General features: G+C 34.4%; 1 protein-coding gene across 1 annotated transcript; it reads left to right on the top strand.

Moving 5' to 3' along the window:
• The first annotated feature begins 2,411 nt into the window (after positions 1–2,411).
• LOC125651118 (GATA zinc finger domain-containing protein 14-like) lies at positions 2,412–16,270 on the top strand. Its single transcript, XM_048879709.2, has 5 exons — positions 2,412–4,262; positions 8,740–8,922; positions 9,944–10,090; positions 13,866–14,016; positions 16,065–16,270. Exons 1-5 carry the CDS (start codon positions 2,412–2,414, stop codon positions 16,268–16,270), a joined length of 2,538 nt encoding a protein of 845 aa, XP_048735666.2.
• Positions 16,271–17,946: the final 1,676 nt, after the last annotated feature.

Raw genomic sequence — 17,946 nt, 5'->3', positions numbered from 1 at the left:
AACACGGACAAATTATATATTTTGCTGTTATTAGACATAGCATTGATTAAGCATGTACACCTCTATACATGTAACTGATTAATGCTTTTAAAGACTAAACGATTAATATCACTAACAGAGTGCTATATCAAAAAGCTGACGATTATTATCATTTCCAAAGTGCTATTTCAAAGATCTGGAAATTGCATTATAATTTTTGTCGTCCATGTCGTTTTCTATTTGCGATTTCCTTTTCATCACAGACATGACATGAACGTCTAAGACTGGCCCCAAGTACCAACAAATAAGTAAACAATGTAGACTTTGAAGACTGGTTCAGTACATGTAGTGCTAAGTAAATATTTAAGGAAAATTCGCTCATCAATTGCACTTGTTGTTCTATGTATCCTTGATTTCAATTTTTTGAATATCAAGATATCTTGATGTTAATTTCCATGAAGTTTGAGACTTCAGAGTTTGGGACTTCAGATTTTTTTTTTTTGCTAAAAAGAAATTCCATGTGTAAAATCCTTCAAACTGTAACGTGCAAAATAATCACAAATGATACAAAAAGTGATAAGATGAAACATTAAACTTTCGATTTGTTGAATCAGACTTTTTTACTTTAATTTATGGTACATTTATAATAGAAATTCAATAATGCTAATTATAACAAACGTACAAAATAAAAGAACATAGATTCCTAGTTTTTTCTTCGAGTTTTGTAAATAGCTACACGTACATGCATATGTGTAGCTTATAGAAATATACTTTGCGAAACTTTCTTAAGATTGCTATACTTTGGAGTGATTATCCGTTATACAATATATATATATATGTATATATATATATAATGAAAATCAGAATGACACATTCCATAAAAAACAATAATTCACTGCTAACGCTTTCTCCATGTCTACATGGTTCATCAGGCACTTCAAATATATATATAAATGTATATATATATATATATATATATATATATATATATATATATATATATATAACTTGGATTTTTTTTAATGAAATACTTGGAGATGATGTTTTCCCGGCCGAAAATTTTTTCTCGTCAAATGTTGACTTGTATTCACCTTGTTGCTAGCATTTAAACAGTCATGTGACAAAGTGAATCTCCTAATAAAATCTTCCCAACTATTTTATGTAGAAAACACATTTTCAAAAGAAAAAAACTATTCCGAAGAGGCTATTTCTTGGTGATTAATGAAATAAAAACAATTAATGTCAACTGTGTCTTGTTTTGATGTATAACCAACTAGAGAGAGAGATAAAATGATTGAATCAATAGCAAAGGTGAAGATAACGAACAGCGATCAATATCATAACTCCTATTAAGAATACATAATTACGAGGCAAACACGGACCCCTGGACAAACTAGAGGTACGACCCTTAAATTTGCGAAATGTATTGAATCGAAAATTACATATAACATTTACAGAAAATTGTTGCACTAAAATTTTAATTATTGGTCTTAGAATAGTTTTGGATTTTGCGAAATTCTTATTAATGAAATATTACTTCATAAGAAAATTGTATTTTGTAAACTCGTTTTGGCCAAGGTCTATTTTGATTCGTTCAACATACCAAAACCAATGAGACTGTCTCATTCTGTCTCCAATAAGAGATGTCATCGGTCAGTTCTGGTCGGACGTCAGTTGTGATCTGGCGATCGACCATATATCATTAACCCCTTGCCAAACTCACGACATCATAAAGGCATTATAAATGAGAATAGGAAACCAGAATGATATATCAAATTGTATGGTCCTTGCTTATAACGATAACACTTATTACAAGTGTATAGAGAGCGATATTTAAAAGATGTACATTTACTTATATACATGTATGATAAAAAGTGTGGCCCAAATGGCTCAATTATAAAATAATTCCAAACGACCAGAAAAGACAATTGTTCTCAAAAGCATTAGCTTATAGTTACGCGTGCACGTAATAGATGATAACACATAAATATGTACGTAAATCAATATAATGGGGTTTTCAAATGCTATTAGTAAAATCATAATGGTTTTTTTCATACTCTTAAAACACGTGATTATTTTGTTGAAAAAAAAACCCCATGAGAACACTGGTCTTGACCTCATAGTCATGATAAAGTAACTCTGACATATTTAAGACGATTGTAGTAGAGAGGAATTCATAAGAATGGGTCAAGACCTATAAAAGTCTGACGTGAAATGACAGTCTCTTTACTCATCTGTCAGTTGCTGTGACGCATGGGATGATCCATGAATCTGTAACTAGAATCAAGCACATTATATCATGAGCCAAAATTTATGCATTTTGTGAAGTTTCTATTGAGCACGTGTAGGAGTTTATATATCCTTTTCTTCTTTGATATTTGTATATGTATATTTTCTCACAAAACTGACGAAAAAGGATTAAATTTTCAAGAATGCCTCGGACGCTGTTGGTGTTGTGTGTGATATTTATCATCAAAAACTGTTACTCTCAAAACCAAAATAATTTTCGAAGTGGACCAAATTCAAATTCTAACAATGGAAAAGGAAATAATTTTGGACCAGGTGCTCAAGTAAGAAATAGCCCAACAAGGCAAGGAAATAACAATGCAAAACTGTCTGCGCAACAATTAGGAATGTTTAATGCACAAAACAGTGGAAATACTGGCGATCATCCTGGAAACCAACAAGCTCAGCAACCAAGGGGTAACAAAAATAATGGACCAATGTCGACTCCATTTCAAAACAACGGACCTCCCAACCAGTCTCCAAATCAAATAAACATTGAAAGTTTAAAACTTCATTTACGTAAAGCTCAAAATATGCAACAAAATTCAGGACGAAATTCTAAAATGAATCAGCCGAATGGACCCAATGGAGGCTTTAACCAAATGAATCAGCCGAATGGACCCAATGGAGGCTTTAACCAAATGAATCAGCCGAATGGACCCAATGGAAGCGCTAACCAAATGAATCAGCCCAATGGACCCAATCGAGGCTTTAACCAAATGATTAAGCCCAATGGACCCAATCAAGGAGCTAATCAAATGAATCAGCCCAATCAAGGCGCTAACCAAATGAATCAGCCCAATGGACCCAATCGAGGCTTTAACCAAATGATTAAGCCCAATGGACCCAATCAAGGAGCTAATCAAATGAATCAGCCCAATCAAGGCGCTAACCTAATGAATCAGCCCAACGGACCCAATCGAGGCTTTAACCAAATGAATCAGCCCAATGGACCCAACCAAGGCGCTAACCAAATGAATCAGCCCAATCAAGGCTCTAACCAAATGAATCAGCCCAACGGACCCAATCGAGGCTTTAACCAAATGAATCAGCCCAATGGACCCAACCAAGGCGCTAACCAAATGAATCAGCCCAATCAAGGCTCTAACCAAATGAATCAGCCCAATGGACCCAATCAAGGTGCTAATCAAATGAATCAGCCCAATGGACCCAATCGAGGATTTAACCAAATGAATCAGCCCAATAGACCCAATCGAGGCTTTAACCAAATGAATCAGCCCAATGGACCCAATCAAGGCTTTAACCAAATGAATCAGCCCAATGGACCCAATCTAGGCTTTAACCAAATGAATCAGCCCAATGGACCCAATGGAGGATTTAACCAAATAAATCAGCCCAATGGACCCAATGGAGGCGCTAACCAAATGAATCAGCCCAATGGACCCAATCGAGGCTTTAACCAAATGAATCAGCCCAATGGACCCAATCGAGGCGCTAATCAAATGAATCAACCCAATGGACCCAATCGAGGCTCTAATCAAATGAATCAGCCCAATGGACCCAATCGAGGCTCTAATCAAATGAATCAGCCCAATGGATCCAATCGAGGCTCTAATCAAATGAATCAGCCCAATGGACCCAATCGAGGCTCTAATCAAATGAATCAGCCCAATGGACCCAATCGAGGCTCTAATCAAATGAACCAGGCAAATGGACCCAATCGAGGCCTAAACAATGGGAATGTCAATAGTTTCAGTGAGCCCACGGTATCACAGAATACTGGAAACGGAAATGCGAATATGAAAAGAAACTTCAGAAACATGAAATCGTCTTTCCAATTCCGTGCCAATCAAAGGAATTCAATTCCAAATAATAATCAATCACAACAAACCATGCTAAAAAATACAACGAATCGTAATGCAGCAAACAAAAAGAAAAGTAACAAAGGAAATAAGAAAAACATGAAGAAATCACGTTCAAACAGCGGGAAGAAGATGACCAAGAAACAGACACAAACAAATCCAAACAGCGGAATGGTTAGTGGATTTAATTAAGTCGTATATGTGTAATGCAGTATTTATAGTCTAGATATTTTAAAGAACAATAATTTCTAGGGATTTTGCAGGTGCTTCGGGTTGATAAAAAAGATTTTCTTTTCATGAAGTACGAACTTGAGTTGTGTAGTATTGTGAAAAATAGGGGTCATAAAGCTTGTTATTGATCTAAAGTGTGTTAAAACATGATATTGTTGCACTTAAATTCTACTTTCGATTTATTTGCATAAAATAGCTATGTCTGTTGGTACAGAGTATATGAAAGTAAGTATACGAAAATAATCATTGCAGTGAAGAAATACAGTCATGTCTGCTAACATCATAAATGCGAAAATATTTTAAAACTTGTAGATTAAAAATAAATAATGAACGTTTTATACTTGAAATATGCAAAACTTCTTTAAAGGTTTGAGCTGGAAATTTTCAAATTTTATTTTTCTATTTTTATTGTTTGCAATGCTTAGCTAAAGTAATTCTAATGGTCAACCAAAATTTGAATATCAGTTGTTGAGTTAGAAGCGAGATACAGCACTAGCAATTCTTTGAAATGTAAACAAGGCTCGTGCCATGCTTTAGTTTACATATAAATGGCTTAATAGAAAATAGCATGTTTAAAAAGAATGAGATGTGCCAAATACTACAGACTATTTAATTGTATTTAGAATTAACATTTGAATTGAAAAAATCTGTTTTAAACGAACTTTTACTTGTATATTTAACCTATGTAAACAAAAACAAAGCAAGAGCCTTGTTTACATAACAAAGAATTGTGAGTTCTGTACCTCTCATGTACCTTGACAACTAATATTCAAATTTTTGCTAACCATTAGAAATACCTTAGTTAAGGATTCTAAACATTAAAAAATGGAAAAATAAAATTTTAAAATTTTTGGTTTAAATCGTGTCTATGTCCCTTTAAATATAAACTAAGAATTTAAACGAACAGTCTAGTAGTATTGTCAGTTTTTAAAATTCCACATAAATTTCAACGTTTTGCCTCAAAATCTGTGATGGAACATAAAATAATGGGCATTATAGTTTGAATATTTTATATAATTGGCAAATAACTCCAATTTTTTCGTACAAAATTTTGGGTAATTAATACAAACATTATTTTTTAGAATCGGTGTACTGTTAAAACATATATAAAAATCAAACCAATGAATCAACAACAGAATCGGTGTACTGTTAAAAATATATATATAAACACCCAACTAATGAATCAACAGCATTTGAATTACAATGTAGTTTCACGTTTCTATTCGTTGAACATGTACCACAAATAATAAAGCTGAAACACATTCAGGGACAACACTGTACTTCCTCTCTAAACCCTCTCTGCATTTGATGACATGCAAATTTTCAACCGAATAGGTAAAGTGATAAATATACATTTGGACTAATAAAATTAGCATCAAACTAGACTACGTACCTGCATAATTAAATTATCTGACGGAATTGTGCTCAAAAGCCATGGAGCTAACTTCCTTAACACAATAGTTTGTTACAACTATGTACTTTTACAGCCTTTTTACAGAGGTATCAGACAAAACGGGAGATAATTCATCAACCTTATATATACATGTATGATTATCTTTTTTGACTTTTAACTCCAAATTTCACTCAAGACCAGCAACATTACAAACACAAGGACTTTTCTTCATAAATTTAAATGTTCGATTTTTTTAAAAACAAAAATACTTTCAAACCCTATGTTTTCTCCACCTCAAATTAAATACATGTGTTTAATCCTTAGAGTGTGTTTTGCTGTTTTCCGCCATACTCAACAATTTTTCAGTTGTCTGGTGGCGTCCAGTTTTATTGGTGGAAGACAGAACCCAGATATAATGTACCTGGGAAGAGACCACCGACCTTCCGAAAGTAAACTGGGAAACTTTCTCACTTACTGGAGCAAGCGGGATTCGAACCCGCGCCGACCAGGGGTGTTAATCCTTAGATATAGCGGTATACATCTAAAGACAACAAATATGTACTTGTATTATTGAATGTCATAGACTAACAAGATCATGATAGTGATTCAAAATTCTTCGACTTTAATAGCATATTTCATAACAGTATGTAAAGGTCTTGGTACGTGTATGTACCTTTAGAGGTCTTTACGAACTCTATTCTAGAGCGTATGTATCATTCTAGTGTTATCAAGTTTTCCATTCACCAAACAAAAGTTTTGAGTACGTTATATTATCTAAACAAAGTCTAATAAAAGTAGTATAAATTAGACTGTCTCTCTTTTCCACTGGACTTTTGTTGTAGTATTATAATAAGTAGATAAAAATATGCAATGTATTAAATATTTCGAGGGACATATATTTAGATGTAATGGCGAAGTAATTACAAACAAATCTTCAGACAGAGTGTCTCTCAGGAGGAATCGCCATAATACACGTACACAGTGTACTCGTATACATCAGATTCCAACCTTGCATAAAATAACAAAGAGTCATAGAATTTCAATAAATGTTATCAAGAAAGATAGAAAACCCCAAAACTAACAAAGTCGTATTTTAGAAAAAGCACGCACCTAAAACTTCAAGCTTATTCTATTGTATCTTCAACATGTTAACTACGCGACGCTCTCTGTTAACGATAGTGTTACATGTATTTGGCCTAGAAAACTAACAAAGGTTATGCCTAAGGATATGGAATACATAGGTGATAACAATTAGTCCGGGCATGTTAATTATGACAAGGCATTTTCTGTCAGGGTTGTTACCTATTAGAGTTATTCGTCTGAAAACAATTAGTCATTAGCAAAATAAATGTTCGTCGCGGCAATCAAAGAATTAATGATATTCGTGGGAGGAACATAAAACAAATCAACAATTGATGGATTTTTAGAATTTGGAAGTATCGTGGATTAGTTCATGTATTGATAGTATATAATTATATATATATATATATATATATATATATATATATATATATATATGTGTGTGTGTGTGTGTGTTTGTGTATATATGTATATATATATATATATATATATATATATATGTGTGTGTGTGTGTTTGTGTATATATGTATATATATATATATATATATATATATATATATATAAAGCACATAAATAGCAATGAACTCTTAAATGAACATAACTGTCCTAAGTGAAGAAATATTTAATATAAAACACAGAAAATTTCACTTTATTTGGATACCCACTTCCGCCCCTACCCGGGGTTGAACTCACGACCTGCGGAACCAAATATCCTAGCAGCATGTAACCAGCGCGCTAGACCGCTCGAATACATCGAATACTTGCCTAGATGGTCGAGCGGTCTAGCGCGCTGGTTACATGCTGCTAGGAGATTTGGTTCCGCAGGTCGTGAGTTCAACCCCGGGTAGGGGCGGAAGTGGGTATCCAAATAAAGTGAAATTTTCTGTGCTTTATATATATATATATATATATATAATTCAAACAACTTTGATTTTAAAAGTACGCTGTATGTACAGTTTGAATAGCACTGATATCATGATTTTTATGAGAGATAGAGAGAAGACTAAGTACGGTCATTTATTCAAATAATGAGTTCCAGTTACTCCAGCAGGTATCGAAAAAATCCTTTTCACCATTTTTATAAAAGAGATACTTTTGAGTCTCATGAAAAGGTTTATGTGGGATACCACAAGTCGTTTATACATTTAGGCACTTTTTAGTACACCTTATTGAATAAATGTAATATTTAATATAGAGAAGAAGTATATTTTGGACTGCTTTATTTATGCCAAACAATCCAAAAATGGAATTACTTTTTGTTATAGGCATATGAAATTTTGTTTTATTCTGAACGTAATGCTCAAACTCTGATGAAAAATCCTGCACACAGTCACACTACCATAAAATGTGTATTAATGTTTCTTCTATTGTAATACAAAGGGTACAGTATTTAAATTCTGGGTTTTTAATCTTAAATAAAAACGAGTTTGTTGCGAATATCCTTTTTATAATCCTGAATTAGAACCACTGTAATTAATTTTTTGTTGTTGCGATTTTAAAAGGTAACTTTCCATTCTTCCTTACTTAGATCGAAAGTTTCATTCGACTTCTCTGTGCATGTTGCTCCAGGGTTGTTTTGATTTAGAATTTCATAAAATGGTTAAGATTTGTTGCGTTTTAGTAGAGTATACATGTGTATATACTTGACTGTAATTGATAAACATTTAGTTGATATCTAAGGATATTATCCTAGTAAAAGCGAATTCTGAAAAGAATAGATAAATAGATTATAAAGTGATCATAATAATGGTGTCAAAATAAATTTTGTCCAGCTTTTAATGAATTTATGAATTACTATTTTCCACACTACATTGTAGATCTTACATGTAGCTTTCGAAACCGTTTCCTGTGTTTTAGAAAAACCAAGACAACATACACTGTATTGAAATATTGTATTTCCTAAGCATTGCTGAAATTTAAAAGAAATATTTGAAAATGCATTTACAGAACTCAACGCCAAAGAAAATATCCCCAAGAAAATTCTACTGGAAAACTATCTTCCCAAGCGGCACTGCGTCAGAAGAAAGCGCTGAAGTATTGTATAGCACTAAACTGGTTCTCATCACTTCAGAGAATGCACCGACTATTGACGAATTCAACAAAGGAGGCATTCTAATGGATTTTAGGAGAGTAAGATCTGTGATTTGAATCATGAAAACTAAATATTACTCGACCTGTCCTAACGGGACTAATAACAGTCCACGGGGACCATCCATATTGGAGCACATCTGCAATATTGTATAGTTGAAGACCAAAGAGACAGGGGGTTACACATTATTCATGTTTCACCTGTATACACTAAATTTCTTTGACCTCGAATTTATCAATATTCGAGGTGTAAAAAGGAGGGTGTGTAAAATTGAGTAATACAGCATACCTCCTCGTCATCAACTTGAATCTACGCTAGATTAGGTGAAATCAAATAAAAGATGGATGAATAAATAGAAAGACAGGGTGAAATCAATCACCCAAAATGATTGTGGGTTAGATAGTGGGGAAATAATTTTAGAAATACCATGAAAATATAATTACTGTTGGCTATAACTTTCTCAAAATTGAACGAATAATCTAAAACAATAAGTACACTGTATACAGCTTTGCATAGTGTACATTTCACAAAATGTCCTAGAACTAAAAGGTTAATGAATAACCTGGAAAATCTCAGGAAAAATTGTGTCTACGAACGGAGTGAAACTAATATACCTCCACCACATTTTCGTTAGCGGGGTTTTCACTATGAAATGATAGTTACGCTTTTATGAGAGATGTTAGATTGATTGCTTGTTTGTTTGTTACGTTCCGTCGAGAATTTTTCACTCGTGTTGAGACGTCATCAGCTGTAGGTGAAGTACCACAAATTTAGACCTATGTTTTGCGCTCAGGACGATAGTAGTGAGGGAATTTTAATGTGTCGACGCCTGCCGCAACACGGGACCTCCGCATGGCCTTAAATGCATGACCTTACATGCACATAACAGTTAACCATTTGCACTATTTTAGGGATCTTGATTACATAAATTATGATTACGGCAAGCATCTTCAAAGTCCAAATGACAAGAAACATATTGTCTCAACTACAATGGCGTAACAATAAAAAGAATATTCCGTATTCCGTTCATATTGTTTGATGCATTACATGTAAAACTTGTAGGGAATGATGGCCATTCGGATGGATGTGATTCCAGGCACAAACTTCCCGGGAATGCCGTTTAATGGACAAAGAGCATGTTTCCTTATGAAAAATATAACAACATTTGATCAGACTGTAAAAGAACTACACAACAGAGGGAAGACAAAGGTATGTTATCGTAATAGTTAACAACACTCTTCCTAATATTCCTTATCTAGTTAAATGATTAAATCATATTGACTATGGGTTGATTTACTGCATCCCGTTTTATACACTTGATTTACCGTATCCTGTTTTATACACTTGATTTACCGTATCCCGTTTTATACACTTGATTTACCGTCTCCTGTTTTATACACTCAAATTTACCGTATCCTGTTTTATACACTCAAATTTACCGTATCCTGTTTTATACACTCGATTTACCGTAACTTATTTTATACACTTGATTTACCGTATCCTGTTTTATACATTCGATTTAAACAATTTAACTCTGGACACGACAAAAGTCCGGACTTTCGCCAACCCTTTTATTAAAGATACAAATGAAACCTTTACAAAAAATGATGGGATTTTACTATATATATGTGTGTGTGTTTAATAGGAATTAACATAGACAGATTTAAATATGTACTACATGTATATTATAATTAAATTGCACTGATTACTGTTTTTGTTTCACTTTGATACCTAGAGAACTTTTACGTAAAACTACATGAAACATTGTAAAATTGTGACGTTATGTTGCAAAATTGTGACGTCCATAAAAATCCGGCCCAAAACAATCAAATTACCGTAGTCTGTTTTATACACTTGATTTACCGTATCCTGTTTTATACTCTCGATTTACCGTATCCTGTTATATACACTTTATTTACCGTATCCTGTTTTATACACTTGACTTACCGTATCCTGTTTTATACACTTGATTTACCGTATCCTGTTTTATACACTCGATTTACCGTATCCTGTTATATACACTTTATTTACCGTATCCTGTTTTATACACTTGATTTACCGTTTCCTGTTTTATACATCTGATTTATCGTATCCTGTTTTATACACTCGATTTACCGTATCCCGTTTTATACACTTTATTTACCGTATCCTGTTTTATACATCTGATTTATCGTATCCTGTTTTATACACTCGATTTACCGTATCCCGTTTTATACACTTTATTTACCGTATCCTGTTTTATACACTTGATTTACCGTATCCTGTTTTATACACTCAACTTACCGTATCCTGTTTTATACACTCGATTTACCGTAACCTGTTTTATACACTTGATTTACCGTATCCTGTTTTATACATCTGGTTTATCGTATCCTGTTTTATACACTCGATTTACCGTATCCCGTTTTATACACTTTATTTACCGTATCCTGTTTTATACACTTGATTTACTGTATCCTGTTTTATATACTTGATTTACCGTTTCCTGTTTCATACATTTGATTTGTGTTAACCGTATCCTGTTTTTGTCCCCCGCCGCAACGCTGAAGGGGGACATATGAATACCGGTGTCCGTCCGTCCATCCAACTTGACTTTGTGGACGCAATTCGTCGGCAACCATTCAACGGATTTTATTCAAATTATGTAGGATTGTTTGTCACTATATGTAGTTGGGAAAAGAGTACCAATCCATTTCCCATAGACCTCAATACTAACATCTGTCCCTATCACTAATTCACTATATCAATTTTAGACAAATGACCGCCAACATTTCAAAGTTCATTCCAAGTACTAATAAAAAACGACAAAAAATATGTAGGGTCTTGTTGCTTTTATAGGTCATATTTGTACTTTTTTTTGTATATAACACATAGCAATCTGCAGTAAACTACACCCTTCATTTCAAACACACCCTACTGTGGTAATTTCCTCAGTAATTTCTCGATTTTGCGGTAAAAATTTTCATCCCGGCAATTAATTTAAACTTCTATATTATTTCTTTTAAATCCAAATAATTTCACTCTTGATATTAGCCAATCACGCTATGCCTAAACATTTATACCTCCGCTCAATCTTGGGTAAACTGCGTCCGGGTTTCGCATCCTCTCATTCCAGTTGATCTTATTGCGCCACCATTTTGATTCGACAAATTTCACAGGATTTATGGGATTTTGTTGAACTTGTACATGCTACAGTATAGAAACACGTTATGGACGCAACTCCTCGGAAACCAATCAAGATGTTTCGTTCAAATTTTGTAGGATTGTAAGTCACCATAATATGTTGTACCGTTGAGACGAACGAAGGCCATTAACATCTTGCAACACGACTTATAGACATTTTATTCGCCTCTTTATTTAACGCGGGAAATATCATGCGGTGGATGTAAACAGTTACATTGTGACGTCATATTAGCTGCAATTTTCTTCTTCTTTCAAACCAAGCAAACACAAAACGTTTGAAGCTATGAGAAGTCTTGTCTGGAATTTAAAAACGTTTATGGTACTTTCTAAACAATCTAATTATTTTAATTACGGGATTGTAAATGAAGTATACCGCAGTGACGGCGACATTTTTCCAGAAGCATTATGGGTGATACTCATCTTTTTTCAACCGATAAAGAGCAAATCATGCGACTCATATGTGTTATCATTGGAGCGAGCTCGCTGTACGGATTTAGTTAAAATTTTGCGGGATTGTTAGTCACAATATGTAGTTGATCATATTACATCACGATGTTGATTCGAGAAATTTTACAGGAGTTATTGGACTTTTGTATTTCAACTTTTTTGCGGCGACAGGGGACATATGGCTACACGTAGCAATTTTGTATACACTTGGTTTACAGTATTCCTGTTTCACACTTCTGCTATATTCCTCACTCTTTCATGCACACGACAAAACCTGAAGTGGTATTCATTTAACCTATAAACTATCTATTATGCGAAAAATGTAACGTCCTATAATATGTATACGGTGTGACCGTTGGACCGAGCGAAGCATGTACGTAACTCCGTGTCCCGAGTGGTAATCATAATTCCGTTAAGTACGGTAGATTATGATTCATTTAAAAATATATATTTTGAATGAAATTTCCTTGCCCTAAACACCCAGTAACATCTCAATATTAAAGGAGATTATATGGGGACAACAGTTTTACATGATCCGCCTATTCATTGAACGCGGGAAATAAAACGCAAGGTGACGTAAACTGTGCATTGTGACGTCACATTTAGCCTCGACTTTTTTCTCTTTTTCAAAGCAAATAATTATAAACAACAATAATACATTCCGTATGCAATGAAAAAGGCTGTTAAAACTAAACAAAATTAACCAATAAATTCAAAATGGTAAAAAAGTAACCGTAATTTTATCGTATACTCTTATTCAAAGAAACTCATGAACTCGTTCATCTATTTAGTCGTATTACGGTTTTATATGTATTTATTTGCTAAAACCTGTTACAATGATAATTATACTATTCACTTTGAACAAAATGAGTGTTTAAATTACGAATTGCACGTTAGAGTCTTCTATTATTGGCATTCAAAATAAAACACGAATAACTGTTGAAGCAGGTAATGAAAAAAATAAATGGCGGCGCCCATATGGATCACGAAAATTTCGGTGAACGTATATAGAGATTATCTCTTTTTCTTTTGCTGATTTTGACTTTTTTCTTTTACATACGTGTTACCTTTAGAGCCTTGCTTCGCGGACGGGCCTTCGGCCCGTCCGAGCTTCGCTCGGTATCATAAGCCTACATGTGGGAATACTAAATCAGAATATATGAATACATGCAATCAATATATGCAGAATCTGATTTACCTTTAAGTTTGGCTTTAATAATGTAGTATAGGATCTTACCCCGTCAAATAAGGAGAGCGTCAGTGATTATTTTCTTCCAGATTCTGATAAATAGTACAGTTGGGTATTCAATAGAAGAAAGTTTAAATATACTGAAAATGCATATTTGAATCACAGAGAAATCTGGAGCTTGGAGAGATGATGCACATGGTTGCAACAGTAAAACAACGGTTAGATGGACCTAGCGTCCGCAAAAGGGGCGGGGTCTTCGTCACCAGGTACTGTCAGGACGCCATCAACAGCAATAACGTGTATCTTTTATTACCAGGTAGGTAACTCTTTCATACTTAAAAGTGTAACAAGATTAATAACTTTTCTTATAATGTCAACAACTTTTACAAAGGAAATGCAATTTCATTAAAAAGAAGTTTGGTTCAACGAAAACTGTCCGCTAAGCAGACATTCCTCCGGAATGTTTGCTATATGTATATAGTAACATTCCTCCTTGGAACATTTGCTACTAGTATATAGTGAACAACCCCCCTATACTTTAGTATTCTATATTTAATTATCTGAGTCGAATTAAGGTAGACTTTTATATTCATTGTATAGGGAGAACTTCTACTATGATAGCAAATATTCCCCAATGTTACTATTGCTAAGAGTGTGTTAAATTTGAACCATCTACGGTTAGATGGAAATATCTACTATACGGAAAAATAGTAAACCTTTCTCGGGGGTGTTACAATATAGCAGATCTTCCGGGGTATATTGTATTAGAGGGCCGGAGAAACTTTTCTATTACACACCGGTGTCCTGAGCTACATGTATATTTCAACCTGAAATTGTATGACAGTTTGGTATTGTTACAATTTTCAACTTCGACAAAGTGTGCATTGCATTATTCCATGTGTTAAACCCAGAGAAATCAGCAGCTTTATATTGACAAGCTGTGTGACACGGTGGGTGTAAATAAAGATTAAATACATTGTAAACGATTTGTTTTGAGCAATGTAAAGTTTGGAAGTTGCACTACATATACATGTACATCCATTATTATCATCACCTGTCTTAAAGTTTTAATCTAAACTACATTAATGTATTATTGTTACCCGTTAAATTTGACTTTTCCAACTGTGTTAGTGCTGTTTATCTTACCCCTGATTCTTCTATATGTATTAACTGTGTTAGTGCTGTTTATCTTACCCCTGATTCTTCTATATGAATCTGTCGTCACCAATTTTTACCTCTGTTGTCAATTACAAAGGTGTTCATGTATCGCAGTTTGATTGTTTAGTTTCTATCAAATTCAAACAAGTTTGATGAAAAGGTGAAGATAGCGAACAGTGATCAATTTAAAAGACTACAATAAAGAATATAAAAATTAATAGCAGGGAAAACACGGACCCCATGGCATATTAGAGGTGGAATAATGAGCCTAGGAGAAGTAAGCATCTCCTGTCGATCGGTCACACTCGCCGTAAGACATATATCTTAATCAAGTAAACGGAGTAATCCGTAGTCAAAATGTGTAAAGAACGGCCTAACAATTGGTATGAAACATGTCAAACAGCATTGACCCAATAACAGGTTATATTGGTAAATTGATCATTATAACGACCCTAGAATTTTCAAAATGCTGACACGCCTGTAACATTAAGGCATGTCGGTAGCCTGTAGGCAGAACAAGCCCGTGTGTATCAATCAGTTAAGAGACATAAACACAGGATGCATGTCAACATAATTATTTTGCATGTCAATATAATGAAGTTACAGGATATCATAAACACAATGCTTGCTAACATAATCATTTTGCATGTCAAGTTTATTATTATTCTTGTCATGCAATAAGTTTGCTAACATAATTCTCTTACATTTCGACAAAACAATTTTGCATGTCAACATACTGATGATTGATTGTACATTGTTTAACGTCCCTCTCGAGAATCTTTCACTCGAAAGGAGACGTCACCATTACCGGTGAACAGCTTCAAAATTTAGGCCTATGCTTTGCGCTAAGGATGTCATAAACATAAATTTTGCATGTCAAGTTGCATGTCTACATAAATAAGCTGCATATCCACATAAGCAACTTGGATCTCGCATGCCATATGTGGAGGGCATTCAAATATTTGTAGGATATTTGAAAAGTTTAATCCAATCATAATTCACTAGCATGTGAGCATAGGTAGCATGTCTGCTAAACTATCTTGCATATTGATATACTCTGTAGAAAAGCTACTCGTACATGGGGCGCAGAAATAAACCATCATATAATATCATATTCAGTCCCTGTGCATTGCAATTACTAAATGTTGAACAGCTTTAGTGTTTCTTAAACTTTAATAATGAAAAACTATGTCCTTAATTCAATAGAGGCAGCGGTAGAGATGAATCCGAAGACATTCCAGGTGTCAGGTCTTGTCCATGCAATGGAGCCACTGTACCCCATCCCTGTCAATATCGGTGTGGAGCTGACGATAGATTTTGGACCTCCACCAACCATGACACCTGCCATGAACTTTAACCCTTCTACATCCGGGTGGGGTAGCGGATGGGGGAACAATGGCGGTTGGGGTTAAATAAAGTTCGAGATATTAGTTTTCATTGTTATATAAATTTGAGTAAATACAAATTGCATATTAATAAAGCTGTTTTATTAAATGTTGAGGGTTATTCTATGATGAATTGCCGATTCAAAGGGGTTGTTGGAAGGCATCACTTTGCAGTGACCGCCTGCATACAATTATCAGAATATCCCAACTTTTGCATAACATTGCCAATGAAATTATAGGTCATCTTATGCTGCATGATGCTGAGTTTGGACAAACAAGTTTTCTTCTTGCATTGTCCAATTGGATGTTTTCAGTTTTAGTAGTAAAAAACGATTTGATACTTCAAGTATGAATTATTTACCAAACGTCATGTATGGCTAGCCAGATATTGTAAATATTTAAAGGAATGTGACCTTCACATTGGCAAATGACCACAGCCCGGTTCAGGATCAAGACAGATAGTTTATCTTTTAAAAAGAAAACTATCAATCTAATTAGAATTAGATCTTCCATCCGCTCCCCAGTTTTCGATACGTCGCGTATCGAAAACTGGGGAGCGGATGGAAGTTCTAATTTTAATTAGATTGGGAAACTATGTGCCAGATGTGAGTTTTTACTGGTGTCTGTGTAAACAATAACGGACTGCAACATTTCGCCCAGCGTCCTCGACGATGGCGAAACTACGTTGGATCAGGGTCAAACCTCACTAATCATGAATGCAAAGGTGAATATAAAGAACAGTGATCAATTTCATAACTCCTATTAGAATTACAAAATAGAGAGTCGGACAAACACGGACCCCTGGGTATATGGTCTAGGAGGAGTAAGCATCCCTATCGACCAGTCACATCCGCAGTGAGCCCTATATCTTATCAGGTAAACGGAGTACTCCGTAGTCGGAATCAGAGTGTCAAGAACGGTCTAACAATTGGTATGAAACATGTCAGAAAGCATTTGACCCAATGTTTCTCTCATGACCGAACTCATGACTTTGACCTTATCCAGTTCCAGACAAAACATAGTCTCTGTTCTTAAAGCTGTATGGTCCGAATTACAACATTTTTTTTTCATCTCGTAAAAAGGCTATTAAATCATCGTATGTATGTAGTTATGAGGTTGTATGACATACCATACATTATTTTACCTGTTTTAACCAAAATTACTCGATTTTCAATCGATGTTTACAAATAACCGCGTCATTCTGCCATTTCAAGTGACAGTCACGTTACCAGTTCAAACTTTCAGATGATCGGTGGTCTTATCTGTGTAAAGCTGTGGTTTTTGTTATAACAGTACCGTGCCATAAGTTTAATAGAAATAAAAATGTATCAAATACTTCTTAGTAATCCGTTGTTTTACGCTCTATCAGCCTTAAAACTAGACAGTTGTGTATGAGTTAATACATCATGTTGGGATTCCTCTGACGCGCGTGGATCTATTTATAGACGTCTAACACTGTATAATTTATGTGTTATCTGGAACACCTCGGACCTTTCACCAAAAACACCGTGCTTTGGGTGAAAGGCCCGAGGTTTTCCGGATGATTTATATATGTACCACACTATATTTACTTTCTAAATAATATTCTCACTGTTTTCTTTTACATGCAGATGTTTTCAAGCATGTAATTAAGGGAAAGTCAATAAATTTATAAAGTAATTAATGTGCTTTAAAGTAATCATGTACAAAAATAATACATGAAC

Source organism: Ostrea edulis, chromosome 5, assembly GCF_947568905.1.
Source record: "Ostrea edulis chromosome 5, xbOstEdul1.1, whole genome shotgun sequence".
Taxonomy (NCBI): Eukaryota; Metazoa; Mollusca; class Bivalvia; order Ostreida; family Ostreidae; genus Ostrea; species Ostrea edulis.
The sequence above is the reverse complement of the archived record's forward strand: the minus strand, read 5'-3'. Positions and strand labels throughout refer to the sequence as shown.

Bases quoted from the DNA above. Each gene is read 5' to 3' on its own strand.
- LOC125651118 (XM_048879709.2), top strand. From the start codon at position 2,412: ATGCCTCGGACGCTGTTGGTGTTGTGTGTGATATTTATCATCAAAAAC. The intron at 10,091-13,865 runs GTATGTTATCGT...TTTGAATCACAG, and splicing joins ACAACAGAGGGAAGACAAAG to AGAAATCTGGAGCTTGGAGA. The intron at 14,017-16,064 runs GTAGGTAACTCT...TTAATTCAATAG, and splicing joins CGTGTATCTTTTATTACCAG to AGGCAGCGGTAGAGATGAAT.